General features: G+C 33.3%; 1 protein-coding gene across 1 annotated transcript in view; it reads right to left on the reverse strand.

Moving 5' to 3' along the window:
* Positions 1-26,181, reverse strand: part of LOC106710435 — a 92,740-nt gene that overhangs the window by 33,883 nt on the left and 32,676 nt on the right. The window contains exons 3-5 of the mRNA XM_045680319.1: positions 23,400-23,550; positions 19,340-19,484; positions 18,253-18,382 (exon numbers count right to left, since the gene is read on the reverse strand). Coding sequence (XP_045536275.1) covers positions 18,253-18,382; positions 19,340-19,484; positions 23,400-23,550 — 426 coding nt within the window. The remainder of the gene's footprint in view (positions 1-18,252; positions 18,383-19,339; positions 19,485-23,399; positions 23,551-26,181) is intronic.

Below are 26,181 nucleotides of genomic sequence, written 5' to 3' on the forward strand. Positions count from 1 at the left end.
TTATCACACACAGCAAACATTTTGATTCTTTATAAAACGTTCGTCTTATCAAATCACTAAGTGTCAGAATAACGAATCTCTTTAAATAATAAAGACCTCCAATGTAATGAGCAAGGTATATTTACAAAGGTATAGAGTCAATGTCAATGTACAAATATTTATAATGATTGTTTTTGAAGTATACAATTAAAATTATTGTAATAATTTTCCTGTTTATTGCGTACTTGTTTTTACAATGTTTCGTCGAATGCTTCGTTCAAAAACACATAAAGCACGTACTTCGAATTATAATGGCCTATTTTAAAAGTCCAATAGTCTGTTCGTATAGTAATGAGGGACTGGCAGGCACAAGACTTATAAACAACCTATTGTAATATTTATACAAGTCCCCATGTAAATGTATTCATTTTGCGTATAAACTATTACTATTACTGGGCGTTTTCATTGTTGAAACACTTGCATGAAACATGTTATCACCCCTCTCATTTTATTTGAAATTTTGTGAAAATCCTGATGTACTTTTTTTTTTGTAACTCCATGATAGTGCACAATAAAGTATATTTGTTTTATCACAAATGACTTTACTTCCAAACGAGTTCAGTATTTTATACAATAGACAACCGACATAAGTTTATGGCCTAAGATTTAACCTTTATAAAAAAACAATAACATAGTGTAAAAAAAAAAAACAAACAACTCATGGCAGTGATATCATTTAATACCGTAAAGAAACACATAATTAAAGTTTAATCTTATTAATGCTCGTTAGTAATTTTTTTTTTTCGTTTCTAGTTTATCATACCATCTTAGTAATTTAAACTTGTTCATATTTGTTAAGGCTAAACCTGTTTTTTATATAAATATTTAAATAAGGATAATTACGTGATTATTATACTCTTATAGATTCGAATATTTTATTTTGGGAAATTAATTATCAATTTTATTTGATACGATAATATTTTATCCCAAATCGTATAATCAACATGCTAAATAATTTGTAAAAGACTGATTATTTTTGACGATGATATGGTCAAGGCTGCGGGAGTATACTGAGGGATACCGAAGACCGATTATCCTGGCGATCTTTGAGGTAGACCTACGCTTAGGCAGGCGGCATGTGACATAATGATGATGATGTTATTTTAGTGATTTTTAAGATTTTTTTTAACCTTTGCATTACCGTCAATGAATTAGGGAATAGGGTGCACGTATATCTCATACTTTTTGCATTACATAAACCAAATAAAGTTCAATTTATCATTACTACTCAATCCGATATACCAGGGTAACATGAAAGCGCATAGGTGCCAGGTGGGCGGCCCTCTGCGGTGGTACCGGCGGAGAAAAGAGCGCGCAAGTGTCTCGATACGTCTTAGACACTTGTATATTCATATTTTCGTCTTTATTCTTTTCAAAGTTAATGAGAAGGATATGTTAATACACTAGTCACGACGGTAAAACCCTACTGTTAAATTGCAAGCCGTCATGAAGTTTGCATACCACTGTACGAATGTAATGACATCACATCACGACCGACAGTCGAGAGCGTTCAGTTAAAGATTGTACGCTTCAGATGCTAATCACTTGCGAATATTCGCGACAAATTGATAAGTGGTGTGGTTGTTTATCCACCGCAACTAAGAAAAACAAATTGTTATTTACTTGTGTGCACATTTGTGTGATGTAATAATTATTGAATTTATATCTATACGATAGCTAAGATCATTAAAATAAACGAGAAATGTCAGACAAAAAACAACGCAACGGTAAAAAAATTAGGAAAGAATAAGTATAGTCGAATAAACATATCTGGCGTGAGGCGCTACTGTCGCGGTTACTTCTGTCGGATCGTCCGATGTCGGCACCGACTAGTTTCGAACCCGTCGGAGGCCCATCTTCAGGGCGAATGTTTACTTGAAAACTTCGCGGTCGCGTGTCTCCCAGTGCGGTCGCATTTAAAACATTCTATAAAATCCTATAATAATCTAAATGACATATAAAAGAAGAAAAAGCAAAATCAATTAATCTATAAAAGAAATGTTTAGAAGAATACTAGCTGTCGCCCGCGACTCCGTCCGCGCGCATTTAAAAAATGGGGGGGGGGGGGTTATGAAAAATAGATGTTGGCCGATTCTCAGACCTACTGAATATGCTCACAAAATTTCATGAGAATCGGTCAAGCCGTTTCGGAGGAGTACGGGAACGAAAACTGTGACACGAGAATTTTTAATAGATCTTAAATCCACATTTACATTCACACATACATCAAAAGAAAAAAGGACTATCGTAGAACGTTGTTTATTTATAGCTATCCTGACACTATCAAAGAAAGCTCATGTATGAAGTAATTCCCGTGCGCAAGTTGTTTGGAGCCTTCATTTTTCGTATTCACATGTACAAGTCAAAACAATTTGTATTCTATACTTAAGTATAATTCACATATATATAAATTGTTACTTGTTACTAAATAAGGAAATCGAATGAAGCAGACGTGACAGGAATTCGAGCTGTTATATCAGACTCAGTCTATTAATCGACCTAAAAACTTCCTAAATAAGGATATTATCATTCAAATCACATCATTAAAACGTGATAGATACGATAAAAAAAAATATTTTTACTATACGGTAAGTTTCCACTGTCGAAAGACATGTGCAAAAACATATCATCCCTCTAACAATGTTGCCATCAAATTTTATGTACTGTAGTTGTTTTGAAATACTTAATTCTTTTTCTGGACATAAGTTACGATATACTCTTATAAACCTCTACCTTTAATAAACTCTTATCCCAAAGAGTTTTTTTCCATTACATTCAACAAAAAATCTAGTTCTTTTTGGGATACATTGTTTAAAAATTAATGTATCCATTCTCGTGCAAAAAGTAAAGAACAAGTAAATAAAATATGAAGCAACCCAACGGATATTCAAGCGTTTGGAAAGATATTGATAACACTTTTTTATTAATGTTATTCTAAAAGTAACCCAAGGGGACAATTTTATGCGAATAATAAAGTAAATCCTATGTTTTTGTTTTTATTTACTGACGTAGACGTGTTAAGGAAAGAATTTAAAAATACATAAGTTTCGATTGCTCAACTTTTGATAACAAAATATACAGACTATTTGACTTGCTTATCACGTCTGTTTAGCATTGAATACATTTGTCTGGACGTCACCAGAACACCTGGTATTTTAATATTAAAAAATATACAATGTTTAAATAATAGTGCTCTCTTTATTTCGATTAAAATTACTGGCATTACAATTTTTTATTTATGAGTAGGTCTCAGAGTCGTTAAGGTTCTCGTAGATTTGGTATTAAAAATCTAGATTTAGGGACTTTCTGCGAACAATTAATTACATTGCATGTGGGATTTAATACATTAAATTCCACATTTAAAAACCAGTTTTATTAACTGACATCATAATACGTAATAAGAGGCATCCAATAGGCTAAATTATTCTAGTGGCTGACTTATTCGCTTCCTGTTTATGTCAGTCATCTTAGGGTCAATAACACTGAGTAACGGATCTAGGGTCTATTCTATAAACTGCCCTTTGAAGAGATCAAAGTGAGGGCTGTTAGTGGCTTTTTGTTTATACTTACTAGTCTTACTAATATTATAAATGCGAATGTCTAGATGGATGTTGGTTTGAAGGTAGAACATAGTCTGGAAGAACACATAGGCTTATTATGTTTTTTTTAATTCCGCGCGAACAGAGTCGCGAGCAACAGCTAGTTGTTAATAAATGGATTCGACTTTAATTTCAAACTTCCTGTTCTTTTTAATTACCTATTCCAATTAATTAACACTCCCAGTTAACTAATCTCTTAAAATATAATTTCGGTGTTCGGGCCCTGACAAGCCATGACTTTAATGAAATAATTAAATTAGAGCTTATGAGTTAAGCGAGTCACGCCACTCACAAACTGTCGCTAAGCACAATACACGTGTACATTCTAATTAGATAACAAATATAATGAATAAACTGAACTGAATAAAAAAAAAAACTTATCATGGTCTAGTCTAGTATGATACACTATAGATAGTACAACTAAAATTGGCACGTTACTGGGACGACACCGACAGATATAACATGCAACAACTTTCTGAACTTATGGTTGATAAGTGACACGTGGATAATCGGAAAGACTAATTTTGACAAAATCATTTGATACTGTGTCCACGGTAGGTATATCTTGCAGGTTCACCCGTCAAAATCCCGCACCATGGAAATGCATACATAGTTAACACGTGAAAATTTCCATTGAACTAACTTTACAAAGACTTTTAATTATCAATATAGGTAAGCACTATCTATCCGACATTATAAAGTTACATCATTTAAATGTGTAATAGACTCAATGTGTCAGAGCGCGCGATAATCGTTACATGTGGCACAAGCCGAGATAATTGCGGTCTCAATTAACACCGACGACTCGAGCCGACGGAAAAACAACCGGGCCAATAACATTAATATTAATACAAGACATGTTCACACAAAAGAGGCACAAAAAAACTATACATTATGCTGGGCCTACTAAACCAATTGTCCGATTTTGAGATGTGAGGTGTCCTTCTGTTAATATAATCGTCATGATGACAGATGAGAAATGTATATATGATTCATTTAAATACCGATTTAAAGTATTTTTTGTAATAGTTAAAAACAGAATTAGACATATAGAAAAATTATTTAGATTAAAAAATACGTAGAAGTGTGGATCGATCGCAATTTTGCTGATCAACAATTCCTTGAATTCCAGCGAATGTCTAGACTTCTTTATCAATTACGTAGAAATTGTTATCCCACGTCTACATTCCAGACAAGGTTCTTAATGTAGGCGATAACACCCTGTCGTGGGCGTTCAAGATCTTCAGGCATTACAATAGCGTAGACTTGTCGTAGACAAATTATAATTAGATAGTCTGAAGAAATATAATTTAATTAAGTAAAACAATTGGGTCTGAATATAATTATTTCTATTGCTGTTTTTATTCCGCAACAGTTCACTATTTTTATTCATATAAACAAAATTAAAAAAGACAATCTAAAGATTCGAGATTTCAGCATAAGCTTTAGGAAACATTGATATGTTATTAAAAATACAATATGTGAACGATTTTATTGTGTTTAATACGATAGATGTAGTAGAAAAACTAAGAGACTAGAAAAAAATAAAACAAGAGCAAATATAAAACAATAGAATTTCTCACACAATAGTATCAAGGAATAGAAACCGTTCAAGATCGACATATGAGAGATTTATAATACACATAATTCATTGCTCTTAATAATAGAGTTAATAATATCCAATTGTTTTGTGAAACTATAAACACAGGCAATGTAGTACGAGCTATTGATTAACTCGACAACATAATTGTTTGCAACAATGAACACAAACAATTATTCTATTCAGGTCAATTCGCTGGGCGCCTTGGGAAATTGCACTGGAATACAATTTGTTAAAGAAAAGTAAAACTTTTATAAAATTGTAGCGTAGTGGTTATAATTGGCTACTGGAAAATAATAATTGATCCTTTCTCAATTCTTTTATAGCACTGTACTTTATTGGAACGAAGTTCCTTATCGCGCGTTGTGAAAGGGGGCTAGACGGAAAAAATTCTTACGAAAAGTTGTCACGACACTTTTCGCTACTTCACCATGGCAACGACGTGACAATATATAACGAAAATTCATAGAAATAAAATGTACTTCTTGTGAAGACTTAAGTTTTTTATTCATAGAATAAACATTGGTTCCTTCACTAATAATTAATAGAAAGGAACTTCGTTCCATCCGGGTGTCCTTTGACACCTCTCAAGTTTTATATATAACTAGCTTTAACCCGCGACTCCGTGCTCCGTGCGTCCGTGCGCAATAAAAAATAGAAAACGGGGTAAAAATTATCCTATGTCCTATCCCTGGTTCTAAGCTACCTGCCCACCAATTTTCAGTCAAATCGATTCAGCCGTTCTTGAGTTATAAATGGTGTAACTAACACGACTTTCTTTTATATATATAGATATATAGATTAATAAAATTGAAGTGTTCGTTTATAATACAGAAATAAAAAAATCGCGAAAAATATAAATTTTAATATTTTTGTCTGGCTATTTGAATATTTTGAAAATTTTACCGTACACTAGGGACACCTGTGATTTCAGGTATGAGGAGAAGGGTTGTCTTAAACAAATTATCATCAAGGGCGAGGGGGTTAAAGAAGTTGTTTAAAAATATCACGTGACAAATGGCCGACCCTAAAGTTTTAAAGTTTTAATCTTTTAAAAGTCAAATCAGATTGTAAAAAAACCTATTTAATAATATTTTTTCGAGGAAAATTAAAGACCTTTTTGGATTTTTTACTCTACGACCCTTAGGAGCCGAGGAGAACGTGAGGTCAGACCAGAATTATCATAGTAAAGATGCTTAAAAATCAACTTTTTTTACGATTTCTTCCCGATAACTTAAATGCCAAATTTCTGAAGAAGTAAAGTGTTAATTAAATTATCACAAAACCCGCAGTCTGTGAGAACCATTGTTAACAATACAATTAAATTAACAAAGTTATTGATACGTGAATTGTATTAAACTTGACCATTGTTAAATGTCCGATTAATTAAGACATCGTAGCAATTATATTTACTGAGCAATTACTTTTTTTTTTTTGCGTAAAGAGGCACTTACAATGTTCTATGTATCTCTTGTAATTTAATGCATTAATGATTTAGCAATTGCTTTAATTAAATTAAAAGCGTGCGATTTTTTTTTATTTAAAGAAAAATTTCAAATATTCTCATGTAGAAATCTCATATAAAAAGGTTGCAGCCTTGTATTTTGTATCAGAATATTCTATCTGCAATACCGAAGCATTCTCTTTGGCCGTATTTAAAGCTGTGTGAATAATTAATTTTATTTAACAAACAAGCAAAGCGTGTCTCAAATATGCAAAAACGTCATAACTGCGAGAAAAAGTAAAACTCACTTATTACTATTATAAATACGAATGTTTAGATGGATGGATGGATGGATGGATGTTTGTTTGAAGGTATCTCCAGAACGGCCTTGGTGAAATTTAGCACAAATGTAGAACATAGTCTGGAAGAAGACATAGGCTACTTATAAAGTTATTGTTTTAATTCCGCGCGGACGGAGTCGCGGGCAACTGCTAGTATAGTACATATTCTTAGTTTCAATCTTATAGACCTAAAATATAATATTTACACAAATAATTTTCTTGAAATCTGTACTTTTTTGAGCTATTAAAACTTATAAACCATTTAAGATACATTTAATATTTAATTAGTTTGGTTTAGATAAAACATCTCGGAACACCACCAAACAGTCGGCCAGCCAGATACAGCTGGCGAGACACCGTAGTGCAAGACCTGCGTGAGTTAGAAGCGATCGACTAGCAAGAGACGGCGCAGGACAAGCGTTGTTGGTGATCTTTCATGTCGGAGGCCGAGACCCACTTAGGGTCGCCAGCGTATTAATACACTATAGTATTTAATTATACTTATTTAACTTTAATAAATCTTCAAGCACACATTAAATTAACATTTATTAAGTCCCTGAACATAGAGGCAACTTTTTATTGATAAATTCAATTAACTTAATAACTATAACAAGTCGTTCTCAAATTATAAAAAAAAAAACACAGTCAGAAATCATGAGCCGACTACACCAATTAAACCCTCAATATAAATATCAGTTTAAATTAAAGTAGCAAAAACTTAACTGGTTTAAATGAGTATATAATTATGAGTACAAATTAAGTATCACCATATTTAATTTTGTTAAAATAAAAAATAAAAATTCTTTTTTATCCACCGCATAACTACTAACTAACTACTCGTGAGAAAGATATTTTTTTTTATTGCTAAAGGTGGCAAACGAGCAAGCGTTAACTTGAATTTGCTAAAATGAAGTGACCGTTGCCCACAGACATTCGCATTTGCTGATGTGTTGCTTACGTTTAAGCGACTGGGAAACACAAAATTAGAATATTTCCCCTTCCCGTGCGTCCACACCTCTGTCAAATACACCTCTCCTTTCTATTCCATCCTGATAAGAAAAGAATGGGAAGGAGATGAGGATTAAAATTAGATTTCCGGTACACGAACTCATCAAGCGAAACGCGGAATTATTTCCACTTCACGAATGTCTTCTGTGTCGTGGTATTACACCCAGCCCATTCTTACTTAAGATATTGCGGGCTCTACAACTGTTAAAATTGAAAATTTTGGTCAAAATTTTAAAATAGAATTTGGTTTAGAATTGATAATATAAGTGTAATACGATCATGCGAATTATGTTGCGGGCGACAACTAGTCCGTAATAACATTTGATCCATTAAAAGTATATTGCTGCAGGTGTTAGATTGAGCTGAGATGGTGCAGGACCGAAAGGAGGTCAATATTATTGAAGGCTAATCCCCAATTTCGGTCGAAACGCCACTCTAGCATCGAATAATATTTTATGTCAAGCTGGAATTTCTAAAGAAATAAAATAAATTCGAATAATCCGATTAAATTGAAGAAATGATCAAGTAATTTTAAGAGCTCTACACTAACGCCACCTAGTGTAATGATATAGGAAAGTATATTAACAAATAACATAGTTCTATCTTATCGTGACTTGCCAACTTTCGCGGTAGCTTATCACATAGAAGGATTTCACTTGGTGCTATTCCCTCAATTGCCATTACCTATATATGTATTAGTAAATTAACATTCCATGTCGCTTCAAGTGATATACCCGTAATTACATCCTTTTTATACAATAAGGGGGAAACGAACAGCCTGATTCTTAATGTTGAATGATTACCGGAGCCCATAGTCATCCGTAACACGAAAGCACCGTTTGGCCACTTTTCAGTCGGTACTAAGAAATGAAATTTTTATTTTTATTTTTTGTTAATCAACATTATAAATAAACTAGCTGTCGCCCGCGACACCGTCTGCGCGGAATTAAATAAGTAGCTTTTGTGTTCTTCCAGATTATGTTCTACATCTGTGCCAAATTTCAACAAGATCCGTTAAGCCTTTTCAGAGATACATTCAAACAAACATCCATCCATCCATTCATCTAAACATTAGCATTTATATTAGTCAGATATAGTAAGTATCACGTAAAATAAATGCGATATAGAGAGCTACAAGAAGGAAAGGTCAAACAAAACATCCATCCATTCATCTAAACATTTGCATTTATATTAGTCAGATATAGTAAGTATCACGTAAAATAAATGCGATATAGAGAGCTACAAGAAGGAAAGGTAACTCGTAAACAACACGGGTACACGTCGATGCTGACACAGTTTCAGTGCGATGCACCGCTGAAACGACCTGACCCTTTGCAAGCCCCTGGCGGCGATGGAGCTACACCTACAACTGGGATATGCCGGGACCTAGGCTACATTCGCATTTTTTATTGAACCTCATGTTTGTGATAAAAATATACAATAAGATAAAATTGTTCATTATTTTTGTATTTAGACACAACTTTGTAATACATAATGAAAGAAACAGGGTAAATCTAAAGGTTAAGTACAAAGTCTGCTTTATGCGGTCCGTTTCAACTTTTTTTTAAAATAAAATATTAATAGAGTATTATTAATTTTTTAACATTTCTTGTAACAATCCCAACAAAACTCTAGTTAAAGCTAGGATAAGGTTCACAACAATTGCTTGGCTTAAATTGAACTCCCGTCCACGAAGTCGAAGGCAGAATACGAGAAGAAGAAACAACATAGAAGCACGCAAACATTGGACAACACCGGACGAAAAAAACATAGGAAAAAAACTTCCAGTCGTACAAATAAATCAGGGCCAACGACATGATATAAGGCTGTTTGATTCCTCCATAAGCAAAGTGTTGTTAAAAACAAACGTAAATGCAGGAACTATAAATAGACCATAAACAATTCATGATCTATTCACTACTTATGTATGGATGTAGGACAATACGATGTTTTATCTGCATATTCTACTAAATTCTATGAAAAGCATGGACCTACTTTTCTTTTGTTACTAACATTAGTTACCTAAGAATTTAATGTTATAAAAACTCTGTATAGAATATATCGTCATCCATGTCATTAACTTCAACATTTTAAACAGTGATTTTGGTCTCAGAACCCAACGATAACTCACTCAAATAAATGATTGCGAATTTACCTGAAAGTCAAGGGTAAAATGATAAATGTAAATTCTTACTCAAAACACCAGTACAGAAACATATAGTTATCTCTGTTCTTTCAAATACAATGAAAGAGATGGGAATATTTTTGTAAATGTCTTATGTTTCAAATATTTACAACTTCGCTGCTAATCTGCACTAAAAATAAATGAAAACCTAAACCATATTATATATTTTTTAAGATCCTAATACCGGTTATAATAAACGGAGCTTAAATAAAAATAAAATTTATTGGTGTACATGCAACTAACAATCGTTTGCGTTAAATAAATAAAATTGCAGATGTCCATGGGCGTCGATGAACACCTTGGTGTTCCCGCTGCTCGTTTGCCCCCTACTCTTATAAAAAAAAAAAAAATAACAAAAATGTTTTTCTTTTTCTTTTTTGTGTTGTATATCCAGTATAATTAGTGTCCTTAATTTTTAATTATAGTACTGAAGTTTAAAGTTTAGTATGTATTTATTTTGTGTGTTAATTGTATTGTAAGTATTATAATGTCGTTGAATGGATTAAATGTCTCATTATTAAGTGGTTTTAAAAATTTATACAACAAAAAAAAATATTATTGTTATTATTAAATAAAAACAGAGTTACTTCCTTAATGTATACGGACTTAAGGTAGAAAGATAAATGGCAAGGTACACAAATGCGCGCTCACGGCCGGGTCGAGTAAGATCCCTTTTCCGCTAACCAATTTGCCTTGCTACTGATTTTTCTAAGAATCAGCCAGTGAAGTCTCCGCCAGTCCACAAGCAGGTTCTCAGATAAATTGCGCATGGTTGTAGTAGCACAGCTAGTCGCGTTAGTGGATAAGGGTTCTTAGTATGTTCGGGTCATGTAGCCATGGCTCGACCTACATACAGACCAATGCACCCGGCGCTACTCTATGACCTGCCACGCCTCAACCACCGAGAGCTTCCATTTCAAATTTTATAATGACTTTAAAGTGTAGGAACAAGTGTGCTGGAAATAAACGGCGCTTTAATTTAATTGTAGACGGTTAAAAGTTTTAAACTTTCATTTTTAAGCATGCTACGTAGATATAAAACTACTAGTAGACGTCCGCGACTGCGTTTGCGCGGAAATAAAAAAAAACTTAATAAGTAGCCAATGTGTTCTTCCAGACTATGTTCTGTGCCAAATTTTATCAATATCCGTTGAGACGGTCCGGAGTTATCTTCTATCAAACATCCATCTATCTAAATATTCGCATTTATAATATTAGTAATTAGTAGTTAGTGAGATGGAAAGATTAATCGACCCTACCAACAAAAAAAGCTGTTTATTTTCATTATAGCTAATTGTTTAAAAATATCTATTTATTTAGCCTCGGTCGAAATTACGACTGATCCACGTTGAGTCGCAAAAAATAAAAGAACGAATGTTTATAAATTTTCAAATGCAAAAAATTCTAAATAACAACTTAGTATTTACAAATAATTTTACGTGACGATACAACAATTTATATTCAAGCTTTATTGTTAAAAATCTACTAGTATTCTAGTTATTTAAAAAAAAAAATGGGACGCATCTGCAAGCACTTCCTTTCGATTAAAATATTTTTTATCAAAATCGGACCACCAGGGGCGAAGCATCGCGGTAACACACATAAAAAATACAGTCGAATTGATAACCTCCTTCTTTTTGAAGTCGGCCAAAAAGTGCTAAAGAGGTATATATTTTTTTACTTTACGACGCATTTGTACACAATACATCAATGTAGACCGACTTTAATCCTCTTAAACATGTCCAATATAGGCTTTCCCGAGTTATACGTTTGCCGTTTGACTATAAGCCTGATATATTTTAAAATTGCAACACTTACTAATAGGGGCTGCCAGTAATCGGAATGTAAATAATGTCTTAGTACCTGTAACAATATTAAAAATTATTAATTACAAATATTAAAAAAAAAACACTTCTCATGTAAAAATAATGCGTGTACATTCTAATAAATCATACCTACTACAATATTATAAATTCGAATGTTCTTTTGAAGGTATCTCCAGAACGGCTTAACGGATGTCGATGTAATTTGACATAGATGCAGATCATAAGTTTGGAAGAATACACTTAATTCCACGCAGACAGAGGTGCGGGCGACAGCTAGTATGCTTATAAATAGGGATGTTTTAATAGATCTCTGAAAAAAAAACAACAGAAAATGACATAAAATAATCAGACACGACACGACCGTGAACATAAAATTTTACTGTCAGAAAAGTGTCTCGTCTCGAATATATATATTTTTTTTCGATATTACATACAAACATTCCAATTTTATTAATGTGTACAGATATATAGACTACATAATTACGTTTGAAGTTGTTTAAACTGTTATTTCCATTCAAATAAATATTAAGACTAGCGATTGCGCACGATTTCGTCAATGCAAATTAAAAAAAAAAAAAGAAAATATAGGTAAGTCCACACCGCACACATCAGCTATCTTACAGTAAAAGTCCCATCAAAATCGGTTAATCCGTTTCGGAGATCATCCGGAACAAACGCGGATTTGCGTACGGACAGACAGACATAAATAAAAAAAATTGTGTATTCATTATAAACAACGCAAATACAGTATGTTCGGGTTACATACAGACACTCTTATTTTATTAATAGTTTAGATATAGATTATATAACGTACAAATGACTATATAAAGGAATAAGGTTTCAATTAGTGGGACATGACCGATAAAAACCGATGGGAAACTTAACTAAAAGCTGATTTTCAAAAGAATATTTTAAATTGAAGTTCACGTGTTAATCAACACAAAAAACATCGTACGAGGAAATGCACTTTAAACAACAAAGCAACGAATTATATTCTTCCTTTAAATGGAATGATGCAAAAACATTGAAATTGGCCACCGCCATGGTTTTGTGCTTAACCTTAACGCCATATAAGTCCGTAATTGCGACTAATTTCCGTAATTACTGAGTTATTCACGAGAAAAGTGTCAGGATAGTTGTAAAGTAGTCTTAATTTCTCAAGAAATACGTAATTTTTATATCTACCTAACATAGCTAGGGAAAGAAGGAAAAGTGATGGGTTTGGTTGAATGTCCCCTACATTTGGCAAAGGGTAAAGTTCTTTTCTGTACATCCCGTCCACTGTCCATTAAAAGGTACACAACATATCTGCAAGCTTTGCACCTGCATGTCTATACGCAGCGGTCTCTTCGCTCTTTTAGCCAAAGACAGTGACCGCTTGCTTATTTTCTACCTTCTTAATTTAAAAGTGTTTAAAGTAAGGTAGCGGAGCGTTGCTCAGGGGTTAAGCACTTGACTTGCAGGTCCTGGGTTCAATGTGTTTTTCGTTTTACATATGCGCATCCGCATATATGTGTGGATTCCCGGGTGAAAAAGATGACGACGCGACTCGCCACCACTTCCATTTCGCATATACAGTTGAAGCATAAGCGAGAAACCTCTATAAGCAAGAGTCATTGTCCGATCTCGACAGACGACTTCCATAAGCAACAAACTAGGGTAAAAGACCTTATATAAAATAATAATTTAACAAAATAATTCAATGACATTGGCCTCTATTGGAAATTTATTCACGAAGACCAGGCGAGGGTCTGTTTAATTCCACTGTACATATTCATGGACATTTAAATATTATGATAATGGAAAACATAACCTTGGTAAGTTTTAATAAATTCAAAAGTAACGAATATTTCAAATGTAAATAGTAATTAATAATTTAAAAATAATAAGACAGTTCATACAAATTTGCATTTGAAAGTTTCAAAGGTAAGGTTATTAAGATTTGTAATTACTGTTTATTTGCTAAATTAGGCATAGATTGCAAAGAAAGCAATGTGATTAATATTATAAATGCAAATGTTTAGATGGATGTTTCTTTAAAGGTATCTCCGGAACAGCTCAACGGATCTTGATGAAATTTGGCACAGATGTAGAACATAGTCTGGAAGAACACATAGGATACTTATATTTTTTTAATTACGCGCTGACGAAGTCGCGGGCGACAGCTAGTTTAAATATAAAGTATAAATTACTGTATAGAGTCATAAATTAATGTATATGTAAAAATCAGGTAGAATTCAGATCACACATTAGAGATAAGACAAAAAACTCCATGGTCACTTATATTAGTATTTAATTAAATTACGAAATACATTCAAACATAATAAAAGAAGAATGGAGATTTTAATGACCCAGTCCTGGCCAGTCATAAAAACATTATTACTAAAGTTTTTTAAATGAAAAAAACAACCACAATATCACATAGTGCTTATATATAATTAAAGTATATTTAAGAATCATGGCCGTTCAAAGAAATCGTTATTTGAAATAGGCCGTAGTAAAACAGCGTAGGTTACAAAAACTTTCTAAACAAACGTAAATGCATATTTCTAATCATCGATAAATCATATTTACTTATCTATCTGACTAACATTTAGCGGCTGATAGCTGAGGTGTTATTTATGTTGTAAAGGTCGCGATGTCAAATCCAGGGAAGTTGATACGTTGAGAAAGTTTTACAATTTGTCTATAGATCATATTGATGCCTAATAAATATGAAAAATGACGAAAATAAAACAAACCTTTTCATTCTAACACCGACTTAATTTAAAAAGGGAAGGAAATTAAACCGATTTTCGTTACAAAATTTTTAAAAAGTATTATTAAAAATGTAAACGGTCGAATTTGAATAAGCGAGAATATAAAGGACCACCGTATTTGTCTCACTTATAGAGGTTGTTTAATAAATATTAAACACTAGCTTTTACCCGCGACTCCGTCCGCGCGGAATAAAAAATAGAAAACGGGGTAAAAATTATCCTATGTCCTTTTCCTGGTTCTAAGCTACCTGCCCACCAATTTTCAGTCAAATCGATTCAGCCGTTCTTGAGTTATAAATGGTGTAACTAACACAACTTTCTTTTATATATATAGATTTAAATATTAAAATGGCAACTTAGCTAGGAGCTATTTTTATTTATTTATTTTTTTGTTATTGCAACACTTGCCTTATAAAATTTAATTTTCATGCATGTCATTTTTTTGTTCTATCTTAAAATAAATATTAATTAATATGTCATTTTTATTGTACAGAGGTAATCCGAATTTCTCGCTTATGGAGGTAGTCTCTCATGACTCTCGCTAATAGAGGTTTCTCGCTTATATCGACGGTATAACAGTTTTGTGGCTGTAAGGAATTAAACAACATACGTTAACATGAAAAACAAAACTAAATATGATAAAAGATATCTTTTCATATAGTAAAGCAATAAATCTCACCACATCTATAGAGCGTACTTGAAATACAACGGCCTCGAATAAAACGCATTTAGATTAGTCTTATTGGGGTGAAGTAATAACGATACTCACAACAACTCTGAGTCATTGAATTGCCTATCAGATGGACAGGCATCGACAATACTAATGCGAAGAATAACATAGCATGAAAATGTACCTTTACAATTCTTAGTTTATATATGACTTTTTTAATGTTTCAGCAATGGAAATCAATTGCAAACACAAATTGGTTTTATAAATGTCTCTGCTGGAAATTTTACTGTCTAAGAAAGTAATAATCTAGATAAACCCAGGACTACTATCAAAGCCTAAACGTACACAAGCTTAATATTTTATTCACTGGATAGCTTAGGCGGTGAACGACCTCTAGACGTTACTCCCACAAGATGGAGTCCAGACTCCTGTAGAACTGCCGTCGGCAATGCATTTTAATGCCTCATTGTTATTTGCGAAATTCTGTCCAAACTTTTGTTTCATTGTACCGTTGTTATTTTTTTTATTTATTCGTTCACGCAACCCATTTGACAAATGCGGGTATTGTTAGCAAAAAGCATTTTGCTTACAAACACTTGGTAAAAGCAATGTAAAGTAGACGTGTTTTCAATTTTAACAACAGAAACGACCAATTGCTGACTGAGCCGCTAAATTAAATTTTCAATAACAATAAAAAAGCAATACGAAAGGATTCTTGAGATAATAGGCAAAACGAGATTAACAATATATCTCGAAAATACTGGCTAATGCAAAGAAATAAAATAAAAATGAAAAAAAAAAGTTCTCCTTTGGGATATGTTGAACTTTTAAATAGTCGATTTACCTCGCAATTATTGTCTAGTCTTAAAATATTTTATAATTATATTGACATATGAATAGCGACAGTGAAAAATATCGTTGATCTTGAATAATAAACCATTAAATACGAAACACGCTCCGCAAGACGTGAAATTAATTAAACAGGTTTAAACACGGCCGAATGGTAATAAAATTATTGGCGGTAGGATCTTGTTAAATTGTAATTTATAAGTAAATTATTATTTTTAATAATTTAAAAAAAGAATGTTTCGAATCCCTTTCAATCTTAAATTAACCTTGATCTTATAATTACAAGGTCTAATTTACTTTTAATTTCATCGATCGCGTTATCTTGAATGCACAATCACGTTTTACATAGCAGTGGGCCTAGCACGAATATTAGTGACATCGTCAACGACAAAATTTGTATTGAAATTTGTGAATCACCGTAAAATACAACAAAAATCTCATAATAATTGTGACATAATTGACGATGACGATACGAAGACGATTGTCACATATATTCGTGCTAGACCCACTGATGCTCGCACATTAATAATCGAAAATAACTCGTTTTAAAGAATCAAGATCTATAGATATATTTATTATCGATACCATGACGTCTATCGACTAGTTTACCAAATATTAAAAAAAAAATACAAAATTATTATAGACTAGTTGGTCGCCCGCGACTCCGTCCGCGCGGAATTAAAAAAAAATACGTAGCCTATGTGTTCTTCCAGACTATGATCTACATCTATGCCAAATACCATCGAGATCCGTTGAGTCGTTCCGGAGATAACTTCAAACAAACATCAATCCATCCAAACATTCGCATTTATATATATAAAAGAAAGTTGTGTTAGTTACACCATTTATAACTCAAGAACGGCTGAATCGATTTGACTGAAAATTGGTGGGCAGGTAGCTTAGAACCAGGAAACGGACATAGGATAATTTTTGCCGCGTTTTCTATTTTTTATTCCGCGCGGACGGAGTCGCGGGTAAAAGCTAGTTTATAATATTAGTAAGATTGTCAAAAATTTTGGCGGGATTTATCTTTATCCTTGTAAAGCGTAATTTAAAAATGATTAATTAATTAGACCGTTCTTATTGCAGTACAAATTAATGACATAAACGTAATTTGAAAATCCTATTCTTAAGTTTATAACATTTACATTTATTAACTACGTTATCTATAATCGTATGGGGAGTGGAGGAAGAAGAAGGTTGTTTTTTAAAAGTTTAATTAAAGTCAATGTGTGTCGGTGTCAACATCCATTAATTAACCTTTGTGCCGTGCGACTGAGCACTTGTCTGTCTACTCGCTGCCTCCACCCGCGCTTCTGTCAAATTGAACGTAATTGGGATAACGTTGATTTAACAAACGTGTAAGATTACATTAATTACTGCCTTTGTTAAGTATTTGAATGATTACACATTTTGAGTCCAAAGTTAAATGCCGATCGATATTAGTGAAAGATTTAAACGCTCTTCCTTTCCCTCTCGTTCCTACATTCTTCGTTACCTACGTACGTACATTCATGATATGAACTGTCTTTCGTTACAGACAAAGCAAGGCACTTACTGGCTTCCTGCTTGTTCAAACTTTACCCCCTATTAGGTTAATTACATCTCACTAATATTATAAATGCGAAAGATGGATGTATGGATGTTTGTTAGAAAGTATATTCAAAAGGGTTCAACGGATCTAGATTAAATTAGACACAGACGTAGTACATAGTCTGGAAGAATACGCGGGGCTACTCACTAAGAGGTTTAAATTCCGCGCGGACAAAGTCGAGGGTAAAAGATAGTTTATTACACTATGAAAAGTTTTGAACACACTCTGTGTTTATTGTCAAAATACTCTAACAAAGAACATATTATAATCATCAATTAGAGATAATGTCATCGTACTTCAGCGGTAACATTTAAACATAGACTTTAATGAGACGTTACCTTTGTGCAGAAGGAGCACCCGCAGCCCTGGATGACGGTGACCTTGTCCGGTGGCGTGTCCTCCAGGCACAGCTTGCAGTTGACGGGCGCGGCCGGCACGAACCCGCCCCCGGCGCCGTCCAGAGAGTACCTTCAATAAGTTAACGATTAATTCATGGAAACTTTCACATATAGTGGGAAAAGGAGAGTGATTATTGACCGGAATTGAATATAGTGTGGACCGACAGATAAGCTGACATAAAACTTTAATTTTACATATGTATTTTTACGAGATTAAAGCTCATAGCTTAACTTAGATAGCCGGGGAATTCCGCGTGTAGGTGCTAGTACAGAAGCTACAGACGTTTTGTAATTGCGGTCATTGGGGTTAACCGCTAACGCAATGTCTATTCAGTTTATGAACCTGGCTGCAGATTGCAGATAGCAATAAAAAAAGAAATTACGAGCTAATATGTGATAAGGTTTGTTGGTAAACTTTACAACTAATTTGTCGAAAGAAACGGTCCTTCTTTCAAGGATGTTATTCTAATCTAGCCTACCTAGACTATATAGATAATGGGAGGAGTGTCGCAGACATCACTTCCTAGTTCAAAAACCAAGTTTTTTTTTATATTACAAGGTGACAAACGAGTAAGCGACTACATGAATTCGCCAAAATGGCGAAGCGACCGCTGACAATAGACATTCGCAATTGCAGATGCGTCTCCTACCCCCAATCGAAGAAGGGGGAGACGCACAAAAAGAGAATATTTAACCTTCCTATGCATCTTCTCCTCCATCAAATCCACCTCCCCTTCCCATCTTTTCCTTATAGAAAAGAGTGGGAAGGGAAACAGGACTAAGATTAGGCCTCCGGCACCACACTCGTCAGACGAAACGCGGAATTACTTCCATTTCACGCCTGTCTTCTAAGTGGTCGTGGTATTTCACCGGGCGAGCCGGCCAATTCGTGCAACAGATGTTGTTGTTACTGGCGTCTAAGTTTGTCACAATGTTGTAGAAATTACAGTAACAATTATGCGCGGCCAGTGTCATGGCTTAGTGGAAAAGAGTTTTTACATATGTACTGCTATCTTGTTCACAATACCTGGATCCTCCAGCGCCGGCGAGCGATAACAGCGAGGAGCATCGGGAGCAGACGGAGGGCGCTCGCAAGCGGTTATGCGCGCGCATCGGCTCGCCGACCCGCTCGCGCTCGCTCAATGCAAGAACAGTCGAACATTTACGAAGACCTGCAACAAAAGACCAATACATGTAATTGGTAACCTATTTCTCCAATGACATTTCACGAACAATGTCTGAATTGCCATTTACACGGCCGCAACTCCTCAATGAATAAGTCGTGAGTTCGAAAGTGTCCGAAAGGAGTCCAAGTGTGATGTTGGTCCGGTCACTCATTTATAGAAAAGCTATTTCTAAAGCTAACATTTCTTTCTTTAAATCGATGAGTAATTTATAACGATGATTAGATCTTTCAAACAATATAAGAATACATATACAGAATACAATATAAGGTACATCTATAACAAGATAAGAAACAATTTCTTATCTTGTTATAGATGTACCTAATTAAAATGTGGTTAAAAATTCTCTTGAACCCTGACTTACGTAATAAGGATATTTTTACTCTCTGTTTACACTAGAAATGGGAAACTTCTCCAACGTACTCTAGCCGGTATGTCAGTAATAAATCCACAGCAATTTAGTATGCAAACAACATTGCCTATTCAAACGCATTACGCGTGCAATAACACTAGGAGAATTTCAATTACAATAAGTATGCGATAAACTGCTATGATAACAACGGTGCCAGGATGTCTACGTAAATTTCCAATAGTTTCTTATTTACCGCAGGTTTCTGAGACAGTTTCGTTATCCCTGTAGTTAATAAAACAGAGGTAGCAATATCTTTAAAAGGGATTTTTCGTCTCAGGAACCACGATTAGAAGTTTTTGTACGTATTTTGTGATAGGACAATGTTTTAGAATGCTGTAAAAGTTTTAAAACTGTTAAAAGTAATTAAAGATAAATTAATCAAAATTGCGCAAAACAATTGAAATACAAATCACCTGCCAAAGTAAACGACCATTGTAGAGGTCGATTCAGACAAAATAATAAATGATACGTATTAATTTTTTTTATTACAAGAATAGATGTACCAATAAAAATAAAATTTCCACATAAACTTTTCAAAGACACAATAAATCAATACTGAAAGATGTAACGTTGAACTGAGCAATAATATTGTATGTCCGAGTGAGGACAGAGGCGCCGAGGTAAATCACCACCTTGGCCCGATTCAGGCACATTAATAACACTGATAAAACAATAGCCAATATATTTAAATGCTATCATTAATTGACGCGCAATTTACGAAATTCCTGGGACAAGTTTATTGAATTACAACCAATGACAATAAAGTTCACAAACTCTGAGATAAAAAGCTAAAAACCCAGTCAGAACACGTTTGAAAAAAATGTTTAGAGCAGCGCAATATTTTTTAAGAGTTGACACTATCTTAAAGCACAATGTTACTGTGACATTAAAGTTAATATAGAAAATCAAACTTACGTAAATTCCTTAATGTGAAAAATTTCAGCACAAATTCATTTTTAGCCGACTTCAAAAAGAAGGAGGTTATCAATTCGACTGTATTTTTTTTTTTTTTTTTTTTTTTTATGTGTGTTACCGCGAAACTCGGCCCCTGGTGGTCCGATTTTGATAAAAATTATTTTAATCGAAAGGAAGTGCTTGCAGGTGGGTCCCATTTTTTTGTTTTTTTTTTTAAATAACAAGAAGACTAGTAGATTTTGAATATAGCTTCAAAATTTGTTGCGGAAATTAGGGACATTTTTGCTTTCAGCGCTTACGTAGGCTAAACTATAGGACCTACATAAAAATGATGCATGGCGAATTGTAGCTCTTTAAATGTGCTAAATAAAAGTCAGCGATAGCATATATCTATCTTTTATAGTTTTCTCACAATAACCATTTTTTTCTTTAGAAACATTAATTAAATTCATGCCCTATTTCCGACGCTATTATTCAAGTTCAGTATTAACCCTTATGTAAATAAATATGTTCATTATCAAGAGAATTAAATGTAGATTATATTTGCAATTGAAACTATATCATTCTGTCTAATAGTTTAGGAGATATCGTAAGAATAAAATTACGCGGAAACGAAAAATGCTACATCGCGTTACAATGAATAGCACAAATTTGCTTTCTGGGCTTACGTAGGTCAAACTATATGACCTACATTAAAATGATGTATCGAGTAATTATAGATCCTTAAATTTGCTAAATAAAAGTCTCAGGTGGCATATATCTATCATCTATGGATGTCTCACAAAAACCATGTTATTATGAACAAACTTCGATTAAATTGCACACGAAAAACAGCGTCGTAAGCTTACGGCGCTATTATATTATATTCGATATGAATCCTTATCCAAATAAATATGTTTGATGGCTAGAGTATTAAATGCAGATTACATTAGCCTTTAAACTATGTAATTCTGATCAATGGTTTGGAAGATATTAAATTATTAAAAACTACGCGCATTCGAAAAATGCTACTGCGGCGCGCGGCTGGACAAAATTAAAGGCACGCTACGATGTATTAGTTCGTTAATTTTCAATTTGTATACCGATTTTGATAATTATTTCATTGTTTAAAGGATAAGTGGTTATCTGGTGTATTCTAAATTAGTTTTTGAATTGAAGTACACACATATTAAATAGGAAAGTCCTTTTCTTTATTTGTCTTATTTATGTCCTTATACGTATTAAGGAAATTTGTAATTAAACTTCAAATTCACTAAAAATTGAGAAATAAAACAAACATTTTAAGAAAAAAAAATAGCCGACTTCAAAACAAAAAAAACTATCTCAAACAAAATGCGCTCAAAAGTAACTTAAAAAAAACAATTTCAAACAAAATGCACTCAAAAGTAACGTAAAAAAACAATTTCAAACAAAATTCACTCAAAAGTAACATAAAATAACAATTTCAAACAAAATGCATTCAAAAGTACCATAAAAAACAATCTCAAACAAAATACACTAAAAAGAAACAAAATAATGTCATGAAAACCTCTTTCTTTCTTTCTTCTCTCTTTCAAAAACCCTCTAAACTCTAAAGAAAGTTCTCTTCTTTCTTGTAACATGTCTATATTGTATAATTATTGTTATTTTGGAGTCGGTTTCGGCCTAAGTAGGGACATAAACGTAAGTATGTCTAATACATCTCAAATATAAAATGTCACCTATTTACTTCGGCCGACACCGACTGCGAAATAACAATAATTATACAATATAGACATGTTACAAGAAAGAAGAGAACTTTCTTTAGAGTTTAGAGGGTTTTTGAAAGAGAGAAGAAAGAAAGAAAGAGGTTTTCATGACATTATTTTGTTTCTTTTTAGTGTATTTTGTTTGAGATTGTTTTTTATGGTACTTTTGAATGCATTTTGTTTGAAATTGTTATTTTATGTTACTTTTTGACAAAAGCATTCCACAGCATTGAAAAATACTAGAAAATTCTGTCATTCATTTTATTCTAACTGCATAAACAGGACAACAATGTTTAACACTTTTTTAAACATATTAAAAAAATGTCTTCGTATATCAAAACACAGATATCGATCACCTAATAGGAAGCAACAATGCTACATTCGCAATTGTATCCAGACTATAATTAGCATATCTGTACATGCGAATCTTGGTCGTGGCATCGCCTTTGTCGTTGAAGTTAATAATAGACCATAACAATTGAAGATGAATGGAGATCGGGTCAACGAGATAGATACACGTGTACTCGCGCTTTAAAAATAAACCAAGATTAAGATAGACTTCGTGATATTTACATTTGAAACGTTTATTTCTAGAAGTTTGTGGTATATCTATATCTATGGCAAACTTGACCAAGATGGCAGGCATTGAAATTGCAAGTCACTCAGATGAACAAGAGCAACCTTCAACCGCAAACAAATAAAGATATTACGCAAGCCAACTTAAAAAAAATCTATTTTCTACACAAAAATGCTTTTGTTTTTTATTATTAGCTTGAAAATAAAAGCCTTATGGTCGCTATGCTTTAAGTCCCTTCAAAAAAAGTATAATAAAAAAGCTCATGGTATTACCTTCAAGCAGTGGCTGGGGTTGTGAGAGCACGGAGTCGCGTGAGGCGGCACGGCGCACCGGCCTGGCTGGCCGAGCAAGGGACTTGAGTCCACTGCTCAATAGCAACTCGAGCGCGCGTCGTCCGCCCGGGCCCGTCGCGCCTGCTCCCATCTGTATAACAATAAACTGATTATTACTTATATCCTTGTAAACGACTAAAATTATGCGTAGGTATGTATGTTAGTAGAACAAGAGGCAGAAGTAGACAAAAGAGTGATGATGTTGACATATAGAAATCCGTTATCTATGTCCGAGTTTGTAAAGTATGACGGGCTTGAAGGGAGAAATATACAATAAGGCATAAATTAGATATATTTAGCAAAAGATATTCCGTACGAATATTTCACCCATTCCTTCAAAAAAATTATAGTACCTACCTACAAACCAATAATCGATGTGCTTTTTTAAAATGGTAGCTCACTGGAACTATAAATACGGCATCATAAATAATAAGATATTATAAAATACTAGCCGTCCCCCGCGACTCCGTCCGCGCGCAGTTAAAAAAAACTAAATGGGGGGGGGGGGGTTATGAAAAATAAATGTTGGCCGATTCTCAGACCTACTGAATATGCTCACAAAATTTCATGAGAATCGGTCAAACCGTTTCGGAGGAGTACGGGAACGAAAACTGTGACACGAGAATTTTATATATTAGATATTACATAACTTGCAAACGTCAGAAAAAACAATCAAACAATAACCAAGTAATAGACATATCACATCATTACACATCTTTAACATAATCCAATTACTTCACTATAAAGGTATTAATAACCAATCAACGTAATTGTGGTTAATTAATATCAAACAACGATTATTTCAGACATTTTTTTTAAATAGGTTCAATATTGAATTACCATTTATAGTGAGATATCGTATTAGTAAATACTGCACTATATAATTACGCATATACCATACCTATATCATCGTTATTGTCACCTTGACAACATATCAAATAATTAATTGTATCTCTTTAGATCAGTCGTTTTCCAAACGTCTTAAACATTTCTAACAGAAACGAAAAGACACTAACTGCAGTCCAAAAATACTATTACACAATGTTTAGTTAGTGTTTTCACTCTTTCACCAATGATTGATATTACTGATGTCAACGGTTATATATCTCATCATAAATATGTATCACTATTATGCTTTTGGTATAAGTACTTCATTATTTATTGGAAAAGATCACATTTCGCAAGCCTGCGCATAATAATGTTTCAATAACCATGATTTGTCAAAAATTCCCGCCGCTAGAGTCACGGTTTGAGGTGTGCTTCAGCTAAAATGTATTTGAACTGTCTAAGTGTTTTATGATAAGGCCCTTAGCTTTTCTAAATCCAGAACAAATGGCCTTTATATAAACATACCAGCTGACATTGTACACTGACAATGTTGTAAAAAACTTAATCCGAATTTATCAACTACTAGCTTTTAACCGCGACTCCGTCCGCGCGGAATAAAAAAAAAAAAAAGAAAACGGGGAAAAAATTATCCTATGTCCGTTTCCTGGTTCTAAGCTACCTGCCCACCAATTTTCAGTCAAATCGATTCAGCCGTTCTTGAGTTATAAATGGTGTAACTAACACAACTTTCTTTTATATATATAGATTTCGACTAACGAAATTAATAATCGAAACGTAAAATAAATCCATAAATTATTTTAATTATTTACGAAACGGACAGTACTAATTACGTACAATTAAAAAACCGTGAATTAGCAAAAATATTTCAAGATCGAATATTGAATTCGGGTATAAAGATACGCTCACTCTGTTACACAATCATCCGCAGTACAAAACATCTCAAATGTTTATTGTGTAATCGTAACAAGGTCAAGACATTCAAAGCCAACAAAAATAATATTTCTTTCAAAAGATTAGAGGCAGCGATCTATCAAATATATTTACAATCAGATAAAGAAAACATAAACATTATTTTGACTCATTAGAAGTCATCCCAATGAAGCATTTAAAACTAGACAGTGTTTCAATTACATTTTAGTTTAAACATATGTAAACATTTTCACCAGAAATCATGATTATGTGCAGGCTTTCAAAATTTGACCTTGATAAATAAATAACAAAGTACATACTCATACTGATAATGGCAGCAATTTTAGCGAAACATATTTAAGAGTAAAACATAATTTATAAACACTTCGACGTCCATTTAATCACAGGCGGTCAAATATTTTAAATACGTTTTTAATTAAATAGTGTCTAACTAAATTTTTTTTAAGTAATAGAGTAATTTGAACGCATATATAACGTTGTATAACAAACCGTCAACATATCCAATATCTTCAATGTGGGCTTTCATTGCCGAAACACTTAGTTACAATTCGATTGTTTAAGACAATGTAACAAGATAATAATTGAAATCAAAAGTATAACCAAATTATAACTTACATTCACAAAAATATGATCACTTCCTTGTACGCAAAACATACTTATTTATAAAGCAGTGAAAGAACAAAAACAGTACCCAATAAGAATGTATTCAGGCTACATAGGACACGCTAAACGCAAATTCTAACAAAGTATACTTATTTTAACAGCAACTAGTTAGTATCCCACTCGAGAAGCGACTGCCTTGTACGAACACTTTGTATGGAGAATGACGTAAATACAATAAACATTTTAGTGATGTGTAAGTCATACAAAATTGATTGTAACGTTAGGAATCTTACTAATAAAATGTAACAAACAATCGTTTGTTCCTCTAAAGAACAATCCC

This window comes from Papilio machaon, chromosome 12 (assembly GCF_912999745.1).
Source record: "Papilio machaon chromosome 12, ilPapMach1.1, whole genome shotgun sequence".
Taxonomy (NCBI): Eukaryota; Metazoa; Arthropoda; class Insecta; order Lepidoptera; family Papilionidae; genus Papilio; species Papilio machaon.